The 17913-nt window shown below is 43.9% G+C and overlaps 2 protein-coding genes across 4 annotated transcripts in view; one reads left to right on the top strand and one right to left on the bottom strand.

Moving 5' to 3' along the window:
* Window positions 1-4351: 4351 nt before the first annotated feature.
* On the bottom strand, window positions 4352-5672 carry LOC147016854 (ornithine decarboxylase antizyme 2-like). The gene is given in 5 exon segments (XM_085845968.1): window positions 4352-4779; window positions 4973-5058; window positions 5139-5311; window positions 5537-5620; window positions 5622-5672. Coding segments are annotated over 5 exon segments (486 nt in total). The 5' UTR covers window positions 5649-5672; the 3' UTR covers window positions 4352-4663.
* A 1345-nt stretch (window positions 5673-7017) lies between these two features.
* DCTN6 (dynactin subunit 6) overlaps window positions 7018-17913 on the top strand; it is a 37785-nt gene continuing 26889 nt past the window's right edge. For 2 of the 3 annotated variants that reach the window (XM_085845964.1, XM_085845963.1), the window contains exon 1: window positions 7018-7168. In XM_085845964.1, coding sequence (XP_085702090.1) covers window positions 7125-7168 — 44 coding nt within the window. In that variant the 5' untranslated portion in view covers window positions 7018-7124. Of the gene's footprint in view, window positions 7169-7339; window positions 7364-17913 lie in introns of those variants that run through there. The other variant, XM_085845967.1, reaches the window with a different exon arrangement.

Here is a 17913-nt window from a genome sequence, read left to right as displayed (position 1 = left end):
TATAATGTAATGATTAATACAATATATACATTATTTAATATTCCAAAACAGGCAAAACAGACAATGATACAACACAATAAATGACTACCGCAGTGCCTTTAGATTGAGAACATTTCGAGTCTGGTTGTTGCGTGCGAGAATTGTGAGCTTGGCGATACAGACATGGATGACTTGTAACACTACCTACCACCGGGTGGCGCTATATGATACATATTTTCATGGAGATAATTGGGGTCTTCCCCAAACCCTGAATGCCCCACCATTTCGGTTTGCAAACATTTTCTTGCATCTCCATTTTCCAAGAGGAGTCCAACATGATGCAATATGATGGGGTTACTACCACTGGGACTGATTCAATCGATGGACAGACAGACAGACAGACAGAAAATACAACTTTATATATGTAGATTTGTACATTTTATTAGTCTGTGTTCTTCATATTCTCAGAATAAAGGTTTGTTGAAAATTTGATGACCAAAGCTCAAATAGTATTAAAAAAAAAGTTATGACCTGGAACGGACGGACACACGCACACGCACACGCACACGCACACACACACACACACACACACACACACACACACACACACACACACACACACACACACACACACACACACACACACACACACACACACGCTCTTTGCCAGGATGTTATAAATTATCTATACTTGTTTCGATGATGATTCTTATGTTTTTACAAGTTATATCCAACTGCCAACTACAATATGATAACATACAACACCACAAATACATGTACACCCACAGGACAGTCTACAACTTACCTGGGACAGAAATGACCCCAAAGTTTATTTCCATCTCTGAAGAATAACTTTATTTTCCCACAATTTCCTTCTTTCAGCATTTGCAGGGAATCTGAACATTCTGAATCCCTTTTCTGACCAATTGGTGCACCCAAAGGCACCGTATCCCATCATTTTGTAAGAATATAACCATATTATGATTCTCGAGAAGTACAGTATACACTCTACAGCATTGTCCGATGTCCAAACAATGCAAGAATTGAATATTGCAGTTCGCGGTGAATGGAAACAAAATGGCGTACAGACGACGTGGCCAGAATTCCCAGGACACGTCGTGTCGCAACTCATTTATACAGGGACTCTACACCTATTTGCTGTAACCCGGTGTCCGCGGTTGCCGAGCAACCTGTCGGGCCGCAGTTATCCATGACCCGTTGGCTTCAGGTTTGGAGGTCAGGGAGTGGGTCCTCGGAGCCCCCTCATGATAACCCCGAGACGCCGTTTGGTCACAATTTTTTTAAGTGATTCTTCATGTTGAGAAATACGACAAAGAATGATATATTACATGATTTTTTGAAAAGTTGTGGACAGACTATGACAAAACTTCGTGGGTGATTTGGGTAGGTGATAATATAAGATCAAGCTGATCAGATTTTGGTTCAGGTCCAGTGGGATAGATTGGCCCTGTCAGTGGGATAGGAAATGTAAACTGTTCAGCCTGGTGGAGGTGTGTGCACGACCGAGTTCTGTTCTCGTTTCCGGATGTTGTTTACCATGGTCTTTATCTTTTCTGTGACCTGTTAAGGTGTTTGCAGAATGTGAGGCTGCAATCAAGGGTGAACCAATGTACTTAGGGAATGGTTGATTCTTGAGTGGTTTGCCACAAAAGGAAACTTAGAGTTAGCTGTTCGCCAGGCAGTTGCTGAGATGGAAAGCAGTAACTGTGATCTTTGTTAGAAGTTTGGGTGGAGGTGCCAGTGGATGAAGTATTGCTCCATTACCTTTAAGTCTGAATACAACATCCTGCTGAGCTTTTCAAGGTTGATTGCTTGAGTTGCAATGGCAAGATCATCTGCAGAGGCAAACTTTCTGGAGGTGGTGCAAGGCATGTCACATATATGTTGAAGAGAATTGGAGCTAAAACAGACCCGTGGGGAAGACCATAATTCAGTTCTCACAGAATTAATTTGCTCTCCGAGGGAAACCCTATATCTTCGATTGCTAAGCATGGAAGAAAGAACACACATTGTGGCTTGGCACTGGAAAAGTCTGGCAGCTTTCAGCAGAAGACCATGTCACCACAACTTTTTACAGTGATCATCTTCCAGACCCTGGTCATGTGGAGAAATAAGTAATTACAATCTGAAATGGCCACCACACAGTCTCTGCTTGGTCCACATGCACTGCTGCCAGAGCAGCTTCTAAAAGACATGACAATTTTCAGCTCATCACATGTGCCCAAATTTTTATAGGTCACTGACTTTTATTGACAGCACTTTAGTGCTCATATCAAGCTGTGATGATGGCATTAAAAGTTGACACCAGTTGTAGACAATACCAGGAGTAACAGGTCATTAATGAGCTAGATGGGTTTTTATTTAGGATCTGAAAGAAACATCATTCTCCTTGGACTACCTCTTTTTAACCAATGCTTAGAATACATGTGCCTTAAACACCACCTGGCTGATAATCTAGTTCTCTGAATGCACAGCTTATGATCAGTATGCCACTCATCCTCTGCTGGAAGAGCAGGAGTGAAGACTTCATTGCTGACAAAAGTCTCACAGCAAAGGTTATGCTGGGTGCTTTGCCTTTGCTTTCCCAATGGTAGTCAAAACAGGAAGTTGTAATTTGTTCAAGATGCCGGCAATAACTTGCCTACCATTTGCAAAAGACGCCATGGGACCTGCAACATCAACCAACTAACGCAAGCAGACTGGACACCCAGCTTACTGCCCATCCGAGGGATGGTGCAACACCCTACCTGCGAAACACCAATCCGACTGTCGGGTCAGAAAGCAAAATCAAACCAGAGAGATCATGGGGTAAGTGTGCCACCTCTGCACAATCTTAGACTTCACCAGCGACCTTTGTACGATTTTATGAAAAATAGGCAGAGGTTGAAGGTCCAAACAATCTGAATGGTGCTTGTAAATAACAGGTCTAGCTGGAAGACGGCATCCTGTTTCTGCGATAAGAGCCATGACATTGAAACATGAGAACAGCCGACATTCATGCTTCCTTGTACAAGCAGGTGCATAACCAATGTTACCCTCACACTCATCAAATGTCAGCACAGGAGAATGTTGCCAAAAACAAGCTGGTTTGTCTCTTAAATGCATGGTCATCGTTTTAAGTTAACAGAACGGGTTGTGGAACACCATTTATTTTAAAATAGCTACGTATATCTATGCATTACTGCTAAATCTTGTGAGCACATGAGCTGGAGAAAGGGGCTATATATTACACTTACGTGCACTAGAAAAATAACCGCAAATTAATCATTAAGACTGTGCATGCTGGTCAACCACTGAAGTGGAAATTGTTGTGAAACAGTCCCCTAATGGTTCACCTGCTAATCATAATCATGGTAAATAAACAACTAACCGCAATCTTCACATATTCTTTATCATCGATCATTATACTACTGATCCCGGGATTATTTTTTGTAAGTTGAAAGTACTAAAGACAACGGTGGACAAAAAGGGATGTTCGTTCGCACGAGTCATAAATCAACCATGGAGCAAAACTCCTTGCGGCGACAGAACAGGTTCACCCTCTTCTGGGAAACTTACAATTGGTCCACCTCCCCATTCAAAATCCACCCACTGGATTGGATCTTTAAAAAGGCCCTTGTTGCCAACGTCAGCGACTTCGCTTAGCAACACCACCCTGCTTGTTCCCATTGGACAAAGGACATTCCGCACACGCCAGACCAATCACGACGAGACTGCGTGGCAGAAGGTGTGTCCAACCGTGGCAGCACCAAATCGGGCGGTCGAAATCGGCTTTATTATTATTTCTCCACCCCCCTCGTGCCGATTTGAAAGATTTTAATTGTAAGTAAATGTTTTTTGTTTTTTTTTAAAGCAACATCCCACGAAAGCTTTTCAGCACAATTTGCGTTTACATTTTTTAGTTGGACAAGAGGGAGACTGGGAGCCAGGAAACCAATCAAACGATACTCGTTTAACCTTCCCATTCGGTGGTGATGGTCATATGGCAGCTATCATTTCGGGAAGCGCGACTGTCGCTGATGCAGTGCCCCTCGAACAGTACACACACTGGAACTGGTACTCATTTCGCCGACCTCAGAAGGATGACAGGCTGAGTCAACCCATTGGTGTATTAATTCAGCGGCTGACGGGGCTTTAACTCAGGACCCTAGGATGCCAAGCCACCACCCTAACCACTGAGCCAACACATCCCATTCGGTAACTTCACTATTTTGAGATTGGTCTCAGGTGATGATAATCATGTTATCCGAAAACGAGACAATTACGTGTGCAAATATTTAGCCACGACGTCTCATCCACCCAACCCCCCCCCCCCCGATAAAAGATTGGCGGTTCACCATATAAAACCGAATGAGGTGAAAAATCATATTTTATTGGATAATTAAAAAAAAAAAAAAAAAAAATCAGCAAAAGCCAAAGTCAAAATACCACATGGAAAACCCTGTGCCATCACAAAACAGCCAATCAAGTACATTTTGAAATCTAAACAAGCAAAACAAAACAAAAAAATAATAAATACTCGAGATAGTAAACCAACACCAAAGAACAATTCCTACAAACTTATTTGTATTTAAAAACAAAACAAAAATAAAACAGGAAAAGTTGAGTACGTTAAAGAGCTGTTAAAATGCGGGGCAGAAAGGGAAGTTGCATCACCCATCTTTTAGGAACGATCAATAACATAAGCCATAAAGATGACATCAGGCTTCACTGGAATCAGGGGATGACCGGGTTTCACGATCTCAAAGCCCAGATATGAAAATGCGCGCAGCATGGAGGCTACGGGGGGGGGGGGGGAAGAGGTGGTGAGTGGGGGGTAGATGCACAAGTTAAGTATCAAACGACTTGTACCTCCAGCCTACATACAATCAGTGGATGACGACAGACATACATGTAAAAGATCATCTCCAGCCTGCACGGAACGAGTGGTGTTGACAAACAAGAACTGCGAAATCACCTGGGGCCTGCATACCTCTGTCAAGACGATTTTTGTAGAAGCAAACAATGACGTTGTCAACCAAAAGCTTTTCCTCTGCATATTCCAGCAAGCTTGTGAGGCTGTCGGAAAGAATGTCAAATAAAGTCATAAAAAAACCTCCCACCGAATGCAAAGCTAACGGAACATGAGGTTCGAGTACCTCTCCTTGGTGCCTTCAGGAAGCGTCCCCGGGGGAACCTCAACAAACAAGCTGGAACCACGGAGCACAGCATCCCACTGTACACACCGGGTACTCGTGAGTTTCGTGCAGAAGTGCAAGATATTAGGCTTCCCACCCCCAGAAGAATCTTCAGTGACAATTAGGCGGCTATCCTGAAATGTGATGAGTGGGACAGAGGAAGAGGAAGACGCCAATGTCAAATAGTATGGCACAACTTAAAACGAACCAAACGAGATGATAATACAAGTCCTTTAAGAACCCCCGAGGCACACAAAAATAATAAATAAATATATATTTTTTGAGAATGCTTGAAACGGCATTGGAGGAAGATCGAAACAAGGGAATGACGTTCACAAGAAAAAAAAATAAAAACTCACAGAAGCGAGTGGAACCAAAAGATCACGATCCCATTGGCCATCCCCCCCCCCATCCGGGATCCTCAAAGATGGGTGAGGGGCATCAGGAACACCACAAGGTACCTGGACCCATGCGGTATGAAAACTGGGGCACCACCAGACTGTGGGAGCAACAGCCATCGATTAAAAAAAAATATATATATATAGTAATATACAAAATAAATAAAAATAAAATAAATTTTAAAATGTGTATATATATGTATATATATATATATATATATATATATATATATATATAAATAGTAATATACAAAATAAAAAAAATTTAAATAAAATATATATCCTAATATATAGAAATAGTAATAGTATAAATAGTAATAACATACAAAATAAATAAATAAAATAAATAAATTTTTTAAATAAAAAAAATATATAAATAGTAATATACAAAATAAAATATACGTAGTAATATTAAATATAGTAACATACAAAATAAATAAAAAAAATGCATTTAAAATATATATATATATATATATATATATATATATATATATAGTAATCATATACAAAATAAATAAATAAACACAAAACAAGATGGTAGATCATAGAAGGCGAAGAAAAAAAAAAAAAAAGACAAAAAAAAAAAACGTGGCGAACTTACCTCACGTTACTCGATTTCCGAAACATTTTCAATATGGTTTTGTTTCCTTTTTTTTCTCTGGAAAAACAGTGACTGTTGAGTATACGCTGGAGGGAGGTTTTTACCATTCGGCTTCACCGAGCACCTCACAAAAACCTCCCGAGCTACTCGAAATTCGTGACCAGAAGATATACCTCAACGAAGCCCGCAGCTCCGACTGAACAATGGTCGGAATGACGCAAGCCGTTTGCGCGCGCATCTTATAAGGACCGCGGTGCATGATGGGATTACGTGTTTTTCGTAACGTAAATCTTCCGCAATTTTTTTTTTTTAACTACGGGAAGTTAACATTTATACAGCACTATGATATTGTTACGCTTTTCCGACGGTATAAATTTTCGCTTTGATTAAAAAAAAAAGGTGACGAAACAACGAAGTGACGTCACGGAATATATATAACCCCGTGGGCTATTTTCATTTTCACGATATTTATTATTATTTGTGCTCAGATATTTGGACATATTCGCTCTCATTATCACCTTTAAGCCGTAAACGATTTCCATATTTAATTTGTTCGTGTCGATGTTTGCTTTACATTTGTGGATTGCTTTTTTCCCGAAATTAGTGTTCATAGGGCCGCAGGCCTGTTCAGTGATTAGTGATGAAGAAGAAAAAGCTCTACAGCGGCGTGGATACTATTTTTTTTATCGTCATTTGGTGTCTTCTTGATATTGATATTGGTCTTTTTCCTCCTTTGTTAGTTTTATTATTATTTAAAAAAAAAATATATATATATACATTGATCCTCCATTTCATTCAACCCCGTGCTTTACATTGTCCTTTTGATGAGAAGACCTCGGAAATATAATTACAACAACAACAACAACAACAACAACAACAACAAATCAAAAGCAAGGCCAAGGCGTGACAAATCGATTGTCGAAAGTCGTTTCTAATCCATCGGCTGGAATGATGGGCGATATTGGTGCGTTGAAGGTTTCCGGGTCCCGAAGGTAGGCCGAGGTCGTGGTTCGGATCATCACTTCATACAAATCTACTTTTTCACGAATAGATGTCATCAAGCTCTTTGATGTTCTTGAAGGCCTCGGCTTATCCTCGGCTGCAGGATCGGTGGGCCACCTTAAAGGTGTCTCGCTGTCGACTTCGCTCGAATGTCCACCCGGCTCTGAACCGTCACCCTGGACCTGGTACAATCGCACACTGGAAGATTCATCAACGTGTCCGCTGTCCATCTGAAGGACATTAAGCCGGACATCCGCTGTGCCGTTACCGGTTGTTCATTACCTTGCCAAATCATCACATTATAATTATGTCATCGATTGTACAAGTAAATGATCAAAATGTCTCTTCCCTCCTTTGTGGTCTCCAATTGGCTCCCCCTGCCACGCCAATCCTCTTCCTCCCACCCAGATCACACTCGTCCACATCCCCAGAACATTCTCATCGACCCCCACCCCCGTTCGTTACCCTTTAGTACGTCTCTCCACCATCATTCCATGTGATCCCCAACCACCGTTATCGTCCATACCCCCCCTCTCCCCAATCCATCCATCCATCTACCCTCTTTCTTTATATCATTCCAAATGATTCTTTGAAACGAGTTAGTTTTGTTCACCGTGGAATCACCCAGCAGTCCTTCGGGAAGAGTCGGCGCGCTATCGCCGGCACCCTGAACAAATTCCAAATTCCTGCACTGACTTCCCGTGTCGGAGTAGCGACCTGTCCATATCCCAGCCAGAGAAATTTCTTTGATATCACATCTTCATCCTGATGGTGTGTTTGTGGCACATCTTCATCCTGATGGTGTGTTGGTGGCACATCTTCATCCTGATGGTGTGTTTGTGGCACATCTTCATCCTGACGGTGTGTTGGCAGCACATCTTCATCCTGATGGTGTGTTGGTGGCACGTCTTCATCCTGATGGTGTGTTGGTGGCACGTCTTCATCCTGATGGTGTGTTGGTAGCACATCTTCATCCTGATGGTGTGTTGGCAGCACATCTTCATCCTGATGGTGTGTTTGTGGCACATCTTCATCCTGATGGTGTGTTTGTGGCACATCTTCATCCTGACGGTGTGTTGGTAGCACATCTTCATCCTGATGGTGTGTTGGTGGCACATCTTCATCCTGATGGTGTGTTGGCAGCACATCTTCATCCTGATGGTGTGTTGGCAGCACATCTTCATCCTGATGGTGTGTTGGTGGCACATCTTCATCCTGATGGTGTGTTGGTAATACATCTTCATCCTGATGGTGTGTTGGCAGCACATCTTCATCCTGATGGTGTGTTGGCAGCACATCTTCATCCTGATGGTGTGTTGGCAGCACATCTTCATCCTGATGGTGTGTTGGCAGCACATCTTCATCCTGATGGTGTGTTGGCAGCACATCTTCATCCTGATTGTGTGTTGGCAGCACATCTTCATCCTGACGGTGTGTTGGTAGCACATCTTCATCCTGACGGTGTGTTGGTGGCACATCTTCATCCTGATGGTGTGTTGGTGGCACATCTTCATCCTGATGGTGTGTTTGTGGCACATCTTCATCCTGATGGTGTGTTGGCAGCACATCTTCATCCTGATGGTGTGTTGGCAGCACATCTTCATCCTGATGGTGTGTTGGCGGCACATCTTCATCCTGATGGTGTGTTGGTGGCACATCTTCATCCTGATGGTGTGTTGGTGGCACATCTTCATCCTGATGGTGTGTTGGCAGCACGTCTTCATCCTGATGGTGTTGGCGGCACGTCTTCATCCTGACGGTGTGTTGGTGGCACATCTTCATCCTGACGGAGTGTTGGTGGCACATCTTCATCCTGACGGTGTGTTGGTGGCACATCTTCATCCTGACGGTGTGTTGCTTGCACATCTTCTTCCTGATGGTGTGTTGGTGGCACATCTTCATCCTGATGGTGTGTTGGCGGCACATCTTCATCCTGATGGTGTGTTGGCGGCACATCTTCATCCTGATGGAGTGTTGGTGGCACATCTTCTTCCTGATGGTGTGTTGGTAGCACATCTTCATCCTGATGGTGTGTTGGTGGCACATCTTCATCCTGATGGTGTGTTGGCAGCACATCTTCATCCTGATGGTGTGTTGGTAGCACATCTTCATCCTGATGGTGTGTTGGTAGCACATCTTCATCCTGATGATGTGTTGGTAGCACATCTTCATCCTGATGGTGTGTTGGTGGCACATCTTCATCCTGACGGTGTGTTGGTGGCACATCTTCATCCTGACGGTGTGTTGGTGGCACATCTTCATCCTGACGGTGTGTTGGTGGCACATCTTCATCCTGACGGTGTGTTGCTTGCACATCTTCTTCCTGATGGTGTGTTGGTGGCACATCTTCATCCTGATGGTGTGTTGGCGGCACATCTTCATCCTGATGGTGTGTTGGCGGCACATCTTCATCCTGATGGAGTGTTGGTGGCACATCTTCTTCCTGATGGTGTGTTGGTAGCACATCTTCATCCTGACGGTGTGTTGGTGGCACATCTTCATCCTGATGGTGTGTTGGTGGCACATCTTCTTCCTGATGGTGTGTTGGTGGCACATCTTCATCCTGATGGTGTGTTGGCAGCACATCTTCATCCTGATGGTGTGTTGGTAGCACATCTTCATCCTGATGGTGTGTTGGTAGCACATCTTCATCCTGATGGTGTGTTGGTAGCACATCTTCATCCTGATGGTGTGTTGGTGGCACATCTTCATCCTGACGGTGTGTTGGTGGCACATCTTCATCCTGACGGTGTGTTGGTGGCACATCTTCATCCTGACGGTGTGTTGGTGGCACATCTTCATCCTGATGGTGTGTTGGTGGCACATCTTCATCCTGACGGTGTGTTGGTGGCACATCTTCATCCTGACGGTGTGTTGGTGGCACATCTTCATCCTGACGGTGTGTTGGTGGCACATCTTCATCCTGACGGTGTGTTGGTGGCACATCTTCATCCTGATGGTGTGTTGGTGGCACATCTTCATCCTGACGGTGTGTTGGTGCACATCTTCATTCTGACGGTGTGTTGGTGGCACATCTTCATCCTGACGGTGTGTTGGTGGCACATCTTCATCCTGATGGTGTGTTGGCAGCACATCTTCATCCTGACGGTGTGTTGGTAGCACATCTTCATCCTGACGGTGTGTTGGTGGCACATCTTCATCCTGATGGTGTGTTGGTGGCACATCTTCATCCTGATGGTGTGTTTGTGGGACATCTTCATCCTGATGGTGTGTTGGCAGCACATCTTCATCCTGATGGTGTGTTGGCAGCACATCTTCATCCTGATGGTGTGTTGGCGGCACATCTTCATCCTGATGGTGTGTTGGTGGCACATCTTCATCCTGATGGTGTGTTGGTGGCACATCTTCATCCTGATGGTGTGTTGGCAGCACGTCTTCATCCTGATGGTGTTGGCGGCACGTCTTCATCCTGACGGTGTGTTGGTGGCACATCTTCATCCTGACGGAGTGTTGGTGGCACATCTTCATCCTGACGGTGTGTTGGTGGCACATCTTCATCCTGACGGTGTGTTGCTTGCACATCTTCTTCCTGATGGTGTGTTGGTGGCACATCTTCATCCTGATGGTGTGTTGGCGGCACATCTTCATCCTGATGGTGTGTTGGCGGCACATCTTCATCCTGATGGAGTGTTGGCGGCACATCTTCTTCCTGATGGTGTGTTGGTAGCACATCTTCATCCTGACGGTGTGTTGGTGGCACATCTTCATCCTGATGGTGTGTTGGTGGCACATCTTCTTCCTGATGGTGTGTTGGTGGCACATCTTCATCCTGATGGTGTGTTGGCAGCACATCTTCATCCTGATGGTGTGTTGGCAGCACATCTTCATCCTGATGGTGTGTTGGTAGCACATCTTCTTCCTGATGGTGTGTTGGTGGCACATCTTCATCCTGATGGTGTGTTGGTGGCACATCTTCATCCTGATGGTGTGTTGGTAGCACATCTTCATCCTGATGGTGTGTTGGTAGCACATCTTCATCCTGATGATGTGTTGGTAGCACATCTTCATCCTGATGGTGTGTTGGTGGCACATCTTCATCCTGACGGTGTGTTGGTGGCACATCTTCATCCTGACGGTGTGTTGGTGGCACATCTTCATCCTGACGGTGTGTTGGTGGCACATCTTCATCCTGACGGTGTGTTGCTTGCACATCTTCTTCCTGATGGTGTGTTGGTGGCACATCTTTATCCTGATGGTGTGTTGGCGGCACATCTTCATCCTGATGGTGTGTTGGCAGCACATCTTCATCCTGATGGAGTGTTGGTGGCACATCTTCTTCCTGATGGTGTGTTGGTAGCACATCTTCATCCTGACGGTGTGTTGGTGGCACATCTTCATCCTGATGGTGTGTTGGTGGCACATCTTCATCCTGACGGTGTGTTGGTGGCACATCTTCATCCTGATGGAGTGTTGGCAGCACATCTTCTTCCTGATGGTGTGTTGGTAGCACATCTTCATCCTGACGGTGTGTTGGCAGCACATCTTCATCCTGATGGTGTGTTGGTGGCACATCTTCATCCTGATGGTGTGTTGGTGGCACATCTTCATCCTGACGGTGTGTTGGTGGCACATCTTCATCCTGACGGTGTGTTGGTGGCACATCTTCATCCTGACGGTGTGTTGGTGGCACATCTTCATCCTGATGGTGTGTTGGTGGCACATCTTCATCCTGACGGTGTGTTGGTGGCACATCTTCATCCTGACGGTGTGTTGGTGGCACATCTTCATCCTGACGGTGTGTTGGTGGCACATCTTCATCCTGACGGTGTGTTGGTGGCACATCTTCATCCTGATGGTGTGTTGGTGGCACATCTTCATCCTGACGGTGTGTTGGTGGCACATCTTCATCCTGACGGTGTGTTGGTGGCACATCTTCATCCTGACGGTGTGTTGGTGGCACATCTTCATCCTGACGGTGTGTTGGTGGCACATCTTCATCCTGACTGTGTGTTGGTGGCACATCTTCATCCTGACGGTGTGTTGGTGGCACATCTTCATCCTGACGGTGTGCAGCACATGGGCTGTGACTGCAGTTTCGATGAGTTATTCGTTCTTTATTTGTGAACTCTTCAAAAGAAATTGAGCAACAAACCTTTTGCAGGTTGTATTGCTTTATTATAAGTTTGAACGTGTTCAGATGATTGTTGAAGAGGACTAGCACATTGATCCGAACACTCCATAAACAAATGTGATGTTGGTGAAAGCTAAAGTGAAGTTGTTGTGCGAAAGTTTGTGGTTGTCTGAAATGAACGTGCAAATTGGTAACGATGCCAGTCTACAAATTGTTACTGGTAATTAATTATACATTGACGGAAATGGCTTTGATAATGTGTGACCATAATATAAGCTTGTACACCTATTGCAGAGCGCTTTCCTCCACCAGGCTGAGCAGTTTATTTTTTGTATCTCACTGATAAGCCGGATCCGTATCAGAACTAAAATCGAATCGGTTTGTTCTTGTCACCTACCCAACTCATCCACCAACTTTTGTCGTCACCCGTCCTCAAGTTTTTGAAATATCATGCTATGTATTGGTTTTGGCACCATCTCTCAAGAGTGAAGAATCACTCAATATTAATTACTAGCAGAGTCTACCCGACGTTTCGTTGATGGACCAATTAGTCGTCCGGTTTGCCAACAATTTGGGCGAGAAAGAGAAGGAGAAGGAAAGGAAGACAAATGTACCCATGCATAGAGTGCTTTAACCCCTCACCCCCCTTCCCCTCCCCGTCCTAATGTCCTGCTCCCTCCCCCCCCACCTCTGCCCCCGTTTGTCACGATGTCTCTTCCCACTATAAATGTCTCACACATGATGACAAGCCTTGACAGGCCCCTCTGTTTTGGGGGGGATGGAGGGGAGGAGAAGGTAAGAAGGATAAATTTACACATCCGAAGAGTGCTTTCACTACAGTGTTGCCCAGGTAAAAAAGTAAATTGTAGTACCCTCTGCCACTATCACCAGGTTGTGCCACAAGGTACACATTTACAAAGATAATTTACCCCACCCCCAAAACCCCCACAGGCCGTGGCCACATAACCTATGTTACCACCTTACCCCCTACACAAAGTTGTATTTGTACCCCGAGTTTGGAGTTTGTAACTTAAAAGATGTGGCTGTAAATGAGAGAGAGAGGCAATGGTGTACGTATATGTATAGAAAATATATATATATATATATATATATATATATATATATATATATATATTTATACTGTATCTATGTATATAATCACATGTACAGATCTACCAAAATCGAATCAATTCGTCCTTGTTACACCCCACCTATCCACCAAGTTTTGTCCAAATCCATCCATAACCTTTTGTGATATCCTGCTCACAGACAAACAGACAGACATTGGTGAAAACATGACCTCCATGCACCCCCAGTGGTGCAGGTAATTAACTCATTCCTGTATCTGACACCAGTTACAGCCCTCTGACGAATTATGACAAAATGAGTTGTTCAGCCAATTTGAATACCAGCCGGTATCATGGTGTTGTTCTCACCTTGATCTCGATGGTGTGCACTACATGGGTTCTGACGACAGCTTGGATGAAATGTTAGTTTCTTATTTACTGTCACAAAAAAAATATATACAAAACTTTTGAGACTTGTATTGTTATTTTATGTGCATTCATAATGCCTTATATCCGATGTACCATACTGTTAGAGAGAGTTGGTTCTGCCGAAGCAGTTTCTTTGCCAAGGGTCATAATGGGCGGTATGCTATTCCTCACTCGGCAGTAGTTCGTGCTGGTAATTTGGCCACTGTGCCGGTGACAGCTCTCTTACTCTTTGCGAAAGACACCATGGGATCTTTCACATCCACCAACTAATGCTGGCAGATGGGATGCCAGTTTAACATCCATCCAAGGGACCAAGCACATTGATGAACCACGCCATGTCTGCAAAACACTGAGATGACCGTTTTCGTAATGCCTATTGGTGCAATATTTGCAAATCACTCCCTTCCTCCTATTCAGACTCCCAACGCATCCACCATTGAAGCTTAGGCAGGATCTACACGCATCGATGAGAAGATCATGATGCAGACAGTTGACCCTCCATTTTTGATGTTCTGTCACCCACTGCGTGTTGTGCTCTGGATGGCATTCTAATTCGAAAGATGTGGAACAGTTGTAGTCTGGACCTCAAACCACTCGCATGAAGCTTGTTTGAAATTGTCTGGTTCAACATTTTATCCTTGATTGATCTTTGCAAGTCTTTCTGGAGAGATCATGCATTTGAAAAGCAGTTTCTTCTATCAAGGGTGACAATAAAAGGATCCTTATGAGGGGTTGTAACCTTTGGACATCCTGAATGATGTCTCCCTGTGAACTGTTGAGTTTGACTGTACATTGCCAGTGCCTTAGAAATGATGCTGTGATAAATATTGTGCTGTGGGAAGCATTGCTGTCTGAGTAATCCCACCTTAAACCATCCTGATGGCATGAGCTAACTCATTTGGTATTAAATGACATCTTGCCTTTGTTAAGCTGGGTCGAGGTCACGTCCTCGTTCTTATCAGGAAGTACGCTAGCACTGTATGTCGGGATAGTGCGGAAAAAAATGTTGGTCCCACCTGCTATATACAAAAGTAAAGTTGGAGTATCTTCTTACAAAATTTTCTTAGGCTACATACATGAACCTACCTGGTCTGTTCAGCTAATTGTCTAGGCAGGGATCACTTTTCAGTACTCCAGACCGTGTTAAAAGCCCCCCTCCCTACCCCCCAAAAAAGTGAGATCGGTCAAAACCGGCAAATCTTCTTGTTCATAATAATGACAATAATTATAAGAAGAATAACCTTTTTCAAACTGCGTATTTCCGAACTGCCTCTCTCAATGGCAATGACTGGTACCATCTGAAAGAGTTTTACTTGGGGCAGCATCCTTTGCTATCATAATTTCAATAGCTTGAACGGATTCCACGAAAAGTATGCAAAACTGCATTCCTTTTTAAAGCAATGGGAGGGATCAGAGGGGGTGTATGGGACTACAAATGTCAACAAGAAAAAGAGCAATCAGAGATTGCAGATCCTCGCCAGGAGTTGTTTTGTGTGGTTTTGTGTACTGGTGTGTTATGTAATTAATAAGAGACATAATTATAACTGCTGGCAGTGATGACCGGGTACCAAGACGCCACGCTTTGATGCAACGCCACTTTGATTGGACACCTGACTCTGACCCTGACCCTGACCCATGACGTCTTTTATTATTATTCAATTGAATTCAGAATGGGATTAAAATATATTCAATTCAAATCAAATGGAAGACCAACTAGGAACAATTCTGCATTGGAGTAATCAGAAGGAACCCAAACAAGCAAAATGAAAAGATGAAGTCATCAGCAGGAACCTGAATTGGATTCATTTCAGCTGCTACGACTCTACCCTGAACCCCATCCAGCAAACAGCCAAGTGAGCCTTATTCAACAAAAAAAATCCCCCCCAAAAAACACCAGATCAAAAAAATTTAATAATTCTGGCTGCCAAACCATATGTCCAATCAAGTTGAAATTTTAAAACATGTATTCCCCATCACGACAAGATCACAATATTGAAGTTTCACATCGATTGATTAAGCAGTTCCAGAGAAAACATTATTTAATATTTTCTTCAATCCAATATGGCTGTCAAATCATGCGACCAATGACATCATATGTGTGAACTTTTTCTTCCTCATGGACAGGTGGTCAAACTTGTAAAGTTTCACCTCGATCTGTTCAGCCACTTCAAAGAAGATTTTTGAAGGTTTTTTTTTTCTTTCAAAAAACAATATGGCTGCCAAATCACGTGACTGATGACATCATTAAAAATATATCTGTTGACCATTTTATCCATAGATGACCCTCAAAAATTTTCATACTGATCAGATGTGGCGTTCTACATATGCAATTATGACGTCATAACAAAGGCACCTATGATGTCATGAAAAAAAAAATCACATTCCCCAGGAGGAGTACTTGCTATGTGCCAGGTTTCAATTTTTCCTTGGTGCGATTTCAGAGATACAAAGGTCCAAAGTTTTTCTGTTTTTCCAATATGGCTGCCACACCACGTGACCTTTGACGTCATAATTATCATTAAAACATTATATGTGAGTTGTTGCACCATTGGTGAAAATTTCGTCTCAATCTGCCAAGCAGTTGCGGAGAAAAACACGAAATAAAAGTTATGTCTGGACAAACAAACAGACAGACAAGCCGGTAGGCGGTGAGGGATCCGCTCGGATCGAAGCGCTGGATACGATGCTTTTCATTCTGACCGAACCACCGCCGAAGATTCATTGCCAAGACATATTGGTTCATATACAATTGTTCCTCTGCCTGGCAAGATTTTTCCTATTGCGTATTTTGCCAACTGGCACTCCTCACAGGACTACCATTTGAAAAATAAAACCTAAATCAAAAATCGGCTCGAGTAAAATTTTCTAAATATCTCGAAGTGTTTAATTCCGAAGTCTCGTTTCTCCACATTCAAAACTGTAGGACAAGTATTGAAAATAGTGAACGTAGGTCGAGAAAAAGTATTTTTTCGAATTTTGCGTATTTCAGCCCCGACACCCTTGGTGATCGAATCTGGAAAAATGCTGTGGTTCAATTTTGTAGTAGTTATTAAACTCTATCCATACACCGAATTTGAACGTTCCGAGGTCAAGGTCACTTAACATATTCCCTGGTTCATCACCTTTCCGCATTCGGAGGGCTGCCATTCGGAAACTATGAGAGATAGAGGAACGTTATGCTGTCACGATAACTAGATGGGGATGCAAGGAATAGGCAGGAGTTGGTCCGGTCACTCTACCTATCATAGAAGCCGCGCTACGTCAGTTACTGTTTGGGTTCTTAAAACGCGGTTTTTCGGCCTTAGAAAATGTCAAAAAAATCAATAAATTGGGCATCAAGCTCCTTGGGGTTTCAACTGTTTCGAATGAAAGTTGGTATGCAAATAGTGCTCTTCGAGTACTACAACTTTCATCATTTACGTTTTTCCCGATTCCCGCCAGTTTGCCCGTGGCGTCCCCTCGAAGGTCAAAAAATAAAAAAGGCGAACCGTGTACATTGCTCGTGAACCATCGCCGTCTCCAGATTTGTACAGTACTATATCGTTTTTGGCCCAATTCTCGGATCCAGATCCACATTCGGAACTTCACCAAAATTGAATCAATTTGTCCTTGCCACACACCCAATTTGTCCACAAAATTTCATCCGGATCCGTCCACAACCTTTTGAGATATCCTGTACACAGTCAAACAGACAGACAGAAAGGGGTAAAAACATTACCTCCTTCACCTTTGGTGGCGGAGGTAAACATGAAAAGGATGCCATGATGTTACTCCAAAAAGTACGTAAACAAGGGAGGGATGGTCACGAGAAATGATCATGTGAAACCATCCCTCCATCTTTCTTTGAATAATGGTTGTCTCCAGAAAAGACTGTGTGTGTGTGTGTGTGCGTGTGTGTGTGTGTGTGTGTGTGTGTGTGTGCGTGCGTGCGTGCGTGCGTGCGTGCGTGCGTGCGTGCGTGCGTGCGTGCGTGCGTGCGCGTGCGTGTGCGTGCGTGCGTGCGTGTGCGTGCGTGCGTGCGTGCGTGCGTGCGCGTGCCACCATCTTAAAAATGCAGTGCATTGTGGGATGTCTTATGCAACATTGAACGTATTGTTGCGGGCCAGCGGGGTCGGGTGAGAACACCACAAGGTGGGGGAAAGCTATG

The sequence above is a fragment of the Eptatretus burgeri genome, chromosome 11 (assembly GCF_056783735.1).
Source record: "Eptatretus burgeri isolate ZD-2024b chromosome 11, Ebu_testis_v1, whole genome shotgun sequence".
NCBI classification, from domain to species: Eukaryota; Metazoa; Chordata; class Myxini; order Myxiniformes; family Myxinidae; genus Eptatretus; species Eptatretus burgeri.
The sequence above is the reverse complement of the archived record's forward strand: the minus strand, read 5'-3'. Positions and strand labels throughout refer to the sequence as shown.